The sequence below is a fragment of the Antrostomus carolinensis genome, unplaced genomic scaffold (assembly GCF_000700745.2).
Source record: "Antrostomus carolinensis isolate BGI_N321 unplaced genomic scaffold, ASM70074v2 scaffold46718, whole genome shotgun sequence".
In the NCBI taxonomy this organism is placed as follows: domain Eukaryota; kingdom Metazoa; phylum Chordata; class Aves; order Caprimulgiformes; family Caprimulgidae; genus Antrostomus; species Antrostomus carolinensis.
This window is the reverse complement of record NW_010333173.1, coordinates 24,512-30,966: the sequence shown is the minus strand read 5'-3', so window position 1 is coordinate 30,966 and position 6,455 is coordinate 24,512. Positions and strand designations below refer to the sequence as shown.

Sequence of the window (6,455 nt, the reverse complement as noted above, 5' to 3'; positions counted from 1 at the left end):
TAACATCCCTCGGAAACATCCTCCACCAGTGGGAATATAAAGCCTTGGAAGGCTGCCTGGGGTGGTTGTGGAGTCTCTGTCGCTGGAAGCGTTTAAGAACAGGGTAGAGAAGTCTTTATGAAGAGTGTCCTTGGTCCTATTGATCCTGTATTGGGAGGAGATGCTTTTTGAAATCCTTACTGGTCATTTTTTATATAATTTGGGGTTTTTTTTACGACTAGAAATATATAAGAAACATTGTAAAACACTTAGCATACCATTTCAGAGGGTGTAGGTGTTTTTCACTTATTTTTAGTACTTGACCTTACAAGACTGAAAAATAACTTTTTCCTTCTGACTTTTGTCCTTCACTTGGCAAAGATTAGTTAAAAACACAGAGATGGAAAATATTTAAACTTTAAACTAGGATGAGCTTTTCTTTTTGTTGTTTGTTTGTGTGCTGGTTTCATTTGTGATGTCAACTCCAGTCAGGAAAAAAAGGTGTAACTAACCTGGCACTGCAGAGAGTGCAAAACCACTCTTACTCTGAAGCCCAAATAAACACTATCTACTGCTCACTTAAAAAAAAATCAGTAATGCTTAAAAAATGATATTGACAAATCTAGATGTTTCCCCATCAGATAATAACAAGTTCAGATATATCAGCTACTTTTGAATTTATCCTTTTTAAACAGACACAGGCACCCAGAAATAACCAAGCCATGATCAAACACTTTCTGATCTGCTACTGTGTGTTTAAGCTGTGTCAGAGCAGTGATTTACAGGGATTTCTACCCCTCAGATCTGAATATAGAAAGGTATAAAATGAGTCCAAGGAAAATAAAGGTAGGAATGACCTCACTCTGTGGAGACACCGTGTCTTGCTCAACTCAGGAAAGCTCTGTATAAACGAACTACGTTTTCATTTGTACAGTTATTTTGCTACCATCAATTAATAGAAATAATCCCAGACTAAAGAGAAATGGCTTTGGGTTTCTAGAGGAATGTAAAGACGTATTGATCACTGTCTTAATATGCAGAAGACTTATTTGTTCCAATAGTTTAAATCTCTCCTCCTCAGGGGAGAGGGGTTCACTCTTTTCCTTTTGTCCTTTGCAGTGACTCCAGGAGCTTGGGGGATTTCTTCTTTTTAATGTCAATTATTTGAGTTTCTTCATCTTTGAATGTTAAATAATAGGCATATTAGAAAATATAGTGACTTTTACATGTAATGTGATCACCAGTTTATAGTATTACAAAAAGGGCATGTGATCCTGGGCAGCTGAAAGTGTTCAGAGAAATGCTGAACTCTACAGAAGGAGCAAGACTCTTCTTGATCCCCTTTGACAGCTCTTGGGTACAAATACTGCTGCATTGCTGGCTGGGGGTCACATTGTTTTACAAGCCAGTTTCACATGGGCTCAAAAATGATTGTTTCTAGTCAGCCTAGTATCTCTTCTCAAAAACTGGGATTTTTTTGGCCCCTGAAAACTTAGAAACACAGAAGTATCCAGTTAGCTGGATACTGGACTTTCAAGCAACTTTTTTATTAGGTGTTTTACTTTAAGGGTTTTTTTTATATGAGTTTGTTTGGGTTTATGTCCTGATGTCATTGAGTTGTAATTTAGATAGCAGAAAACATCATTACTCCTGGTACATATTTTATTTGCCTTGTATTTAATAGTTCCTTTTTTCCTTTTCATTTATTTTTGTGGTACTAGGATATTGATTGTCTCATCATTCTATATGGACATCTATTTCTCCATACAAAGCAAATCTGATGTCAGTTGTTTCCGAGGTGACCTCACAATTGACCCTTGTCCATTCTTCATTCCATGTGAGTTACATCTCTTTCTTTCTGGAGTTTTATGACTTCTCCTCACTTGAAAAAAACAGATTTTTTTTCTGTATAGTTGGCAAGAACCTTCCTTTATTAATGACCTATCAGACTTCTGTTGAAATAATGTGTTTTTCCCTTAAAACTCTCCACTACCATAACAGGTACTAATGGGCTTCCTTGCCATCTAGCAGAGTCCTGAACTGAGCGGTCTGCAAAGTCTGAATGTCCTTCTCACCTCCTGACAACAGCATCTTCAAACATAAGCTGGACAGACATCAGCTATCACTGTTCCAGGTGAAAGACTTGGTCTCTGTGGGATGGGTGACAGCATTTTTCATTCATTCCCCATTTGTTGCTATAAAATAAAAATTGTAAATAATATTTTCCAGAACATCATTGGGAAAAACAGTCTATTTTATCTTTAATAAGCAGTTGCCATGGTTTTGATTTGTCCAGAAGAACCCAGAAATGCCAAAACCTGGCAAACTCAATTGGTTCTGAGTTCCAGCTAAACCACTTTAGCTTACCACAAGTATCAAACCCTCAGAGCTGATTTATATGTGGGTTGACAGCAAAAAGTCACTTGCTGTGTGTAACGTGAGATGGCATGTGTACCAGACAAGCAGAATCATACAAATGCCACCTAGGTAACACATGCAAGTTAATTTTATTTTCAATATAAATTTGCTTGGTGCAAGAAAGTGTAAAATCTGTCTGCTGTAGCATTCCTGTAAGATAAAACTAATAATTTTTAGTTGCTTAACTTTAGGGAACGTGCATGCTCACCGGCGCCTGCAAGACTGCACCCAGTTACCTTTGAGAATGGTGCACAGCCACAGGGATGGGAAGTTTTTTCCTGAACATGGGAGGTCTGAGGTCAAAATAAGAAAAACAAAAAATCTTTATGTCAATACCCAAAGATCCTGCTGCTATAGCACTGCAAAGACTGAGCTACTGTTTCCTGGGGCTTTCCTGCCTGTGTCCCCAGGGGTGTTGTATGATCAACATACTGACAGATTTCACAATCAAACAGTGAGAATGTGTGATCAGGAATTTCACTGGTCTCCAGACTAACCTTTTTTTACAGGTCACAGTTTAAGTTGCCATTTCCTTGATGTAGAAGCTTTAAGATTTTCTTTGGGCAGATTTTCTTGGGCTGTTCTAGATGGATTTCTCAATCCGCTCTGTGTCTTCTGATCGAAAGTGCTGGATTGAGACTGACCGATGGAAAATGCTGGATTGAGACTCATTCTTTCACAGACAAGAAATAGCAAAGTCTGTCTTCCTTTCATGCCATCACTTCTGCACTGCATCCTTCCTTTAGACAGGCCTGGGTAGGGGGTAGTAAGAACATCAGCCTCTATGGGCTAGTACATTTGCCTGATCCCTCTCCAAAATAAGATCTGATAGCTCCTCTTTGGAAGTGGAAGATGATTCAATAATTCAGCCCCAAGTGTGAGTGGTGAAACTGTCTTTTGGGAGTTTAAAGAGCCTTTTCTGAAACTCTAGTGAAGTCCAGATGTCTCATAGCCTTTGTGATCTTGTGAGCAATTTTAGAAGGAAAATCTGTGAGGGATAAGGCTATGAATCATCCGTCTATCCTGTGTCCTATGAAGAAGAAATAAAAACCCCAATCCAAAAAGAATCCATTTAATTCTGGAATTTTCTGACCTATTTTGGGGCAAGCTGGTCTAAAAAAAAAAAAAAATTAAACTACTCTCCTGATGAGTTTCTCATATTGTTTACTTTTGTAACGTTCTCTGTGGACTAGCAGCCAGAAATGACGTCCACCCCTCGTCCAGCATCAGAGAATAAGAACTTCAGAGGAAGGAATGCAACTTCATAAATAGCAAACCACAGACACTAATGGGGAGCAGAGGCAAACCTGCAGGTTAAAAATTCGTTGCAAGAGAAGCCCATACATCCACACTGCCTGCAGACTCAAAGATGACTTCAGCTCTAGCGTTTGTCTTTCTCCTCTGCCTCTCTTGTCCTTTTTCATCATGTCAGCAGAGAAGAGTAGGTAAGTAATTTTAATTATCTCTGTATTTTCTGGACTCATATGCTTTGCAGACTCCTATCAAAATTCAGTTTTGCAGAAGGGAATGAGGAAGAAGAATGCATCTACTGAAGCCTTAAAAACAATCTTTAGGGATTTTATAGTTTCATATGAGACTTGAAGCTTAACTGTATAAATGTTCAGTCAGATTTTTCCCCAGTTTCCCTCCTGAGTAGTTTTAAAGAAATAAAATAAATAAAATTGTTTTTCTTAAGAAAAACAAATATTCTAGAGCAACTGGAAATTTTGGTGTGTTTTGTAATGACCTGCAAGAGACACTTTACATTTTGCATGTAATTTAAGTTAAAAAAAAAAACCCAAAACAGATCATACAGAATATGCTATAGCAGGATCCTTGGATATTGTCTCTGCCTGTGCACACAGAGCTCAGGGAAGCCCTGTCATCTAGGAACGTAGCCAGGCTAAGTTCATTACAAAAGTTCCCGTTAGGGAAATGCTCAACTCCAAGAGGATCTGTGAGATCCAGCAGACTCAGACTGTGTTCCAGAGATTCAGGTGTGTGCTTGTGGAGACAGGATGAGTTCACGGAGAAGGATGCGTAGTAATGGAAATGTCTGCAAGTGCATAGATTTCCTTTGGAAATCGCCCCTAAGTGGTTGAATCATTATTGTGAAGTTGAATATTAAAAAAAAAAAAACCAACAAACTTTTATTTTAAATTACATCTTGCTACTAGGGATGGAAAATTCTTCTTAGGAATAACGGAAGCTGCCTGAAGCCTTCATGCATAGCTTATTCAAAACCTCTGTTTGAAGTTAGGAATTATGTGCAAGCTCCTTGTTTCAATAAAGTAAGAAATGTCACTTTAATTCATTCTTTCTGTCTTAGAATGACAAATTTGTGGTACTTCCAACTCAGTTCCCAAACCAAAGTGTATTGGAGAGTTTACAAATATTCAGAAAGTCCTGTTGGTTCTGTGCAGGGAAGCCCCATGAGGCTTTCGGGCTCATTTGTCACACAAGATTGCAGAAATTGTTGTACCAAGTCAGTAGCACGGGCTCACATCCTGCCTTTGGCACTGGCAAATTCCTCATGCTCAAGGAGGCAGACCCCTAACTCCAGTTAATTTTCCCCTGAACACCTGGTGCTGTTTGTAGGAGATACTGCTGTTTCTCTCTTCATAAAGGTTTGCTCACACTGTAGGCGAGGTGTTGCTGTTAGAGGATCAATTAATTAGAAAAAAAACAAGAGAAATGAGGTTGTTCTTTCTCACAGCAGACAGGAAAATACCAGAGTTGAACTTTGTGTCCCATTGTTTTTAAATGGTTCAAGTTTTCTTAAAACTTACATAATTCTAGAAACAGTGAGCTACTTCCATTCATTCTTCTTGAGCAAAGCCAGAGTAGAGACTAGATTTTTAGCATATCTCAGAGGACTAGGCAAGTGTAGAATCTAGCAGATGGGAGAGAAAAGTCCCATTAACCTGCCCTAGATAACCTTGTAAAATGATTTATATCCTCTGCTCAGCAGAGTTTAAACAGGATTTTACACTGTTGCAGGGATGAGCAGATGTATCCTTTGTGCCACAAAGCCACTCCAGGGCAATTTGAAACTCCCGCCACCCAAAAAGAACCTGTTTCCAGCAAGAAAACAAAAAACCTGTACCTTGAGAACAGGCGAGGCAACGGCTGACGTGCCGGTTTTTCACGTTCAGTACTTGGCAGCACGTTTGGGATAGACTCAGCAAAGAGCTTTTACTTTAGTGGTGCCCTTCATCTCAGCTTCCACAGCACTGAATTATTAATTTGCTTCTTTTGGCAGCAAAACCTTCCTATGTGTGAACTGCAGAGACCACGCCAGATTAACAGCTCCCACAGCTGCCAGACTGCCAGGGCAATTTGTTTGCTGAGGGGTAACTGTTACCTACCTGACAGGCATGGCTGATTATCGCCGGCTGTCCTGCTCAGAGCAAACTCTACCCCCTGTGCAGGTCTATTGAACTGGCAGAGGCTGGTGTGGAGGAGTCTGTATCTTCAATATTAAGCTGAAGTTAATAGTATCAATTGGTTTCTACTGCTAATGGCTCTTGTGTGTTTTTCTCTGGGTTTTTTTAGGAGTTGAAATTGGGCCAGAAATGCTGGAAGAGATGAGAGAGACTAACCGTGTGCTAATGGAAGTTCGAGAGCTGTTGAAACAGCAGGTAGGTGAGAAAGGGACCTAATTCCTTGTATGCTGCACAAGGGAGATCTCTGAATCCTCTGCCCTGTGTGCTGAGTTCTGAAATCTGGGAGGGCTGCTTCTTGCGTTAAGTGAAATAAGCAATTGGATTATTGCACTGCAAACCAGAATCAAGAGGTAGTCTCACAATCAGATCTGTAATTCTGAGATAAAGTAGATTCATTTGAAATCCAAATTCCGCTGCTTAGAACTGTGTCTGCTGTAAAACAGTGGACATGGAGAACGAGCTCTTAGAAAAAAAAAAGACATGCACACAGAATGGGCACATATTTAACTGGAAAAACAAGTCACTTTTTCCTTGGTTTTGTGGGCTCATGAAATCAGTAGAGAGTCCAAACTTGGAAGATGGAAGAGACCTTTCAGCCATCTATTAGGGTCC

At 39.6% G+C, this 6,455-nt stretch overlaps 1 protein-coding gene across 1 annotated transcript in view; it reads left to right on the top strand.

Annotated features, from left to right (window-relative positions):
* The first annotated feature begins 3,697 nt into the window (after nt 1–3,697).
* The window catches only part of COMP (cartilage oligomeric matrix protein), a 15,641-nt gene continuing 12,883 nt past the window's right edge, over nt 3,698–6,455 (top strand). Inside the window, exons 1-2 of the mRNA XM_010173782.1 lie at nt 3,698–3,842; nt 5,953–6,038. Coding sequence (XP_010172084.1) covers nt 3,767–3,842; nt 5,953–6,038 — 162 coding nt within the window. The 5' untranslated portion in view covers nt 3,698–3,766. The remainder of the gene's footprint in view (nt 3,843–5,952; nt 6,039–6,455) is intronic.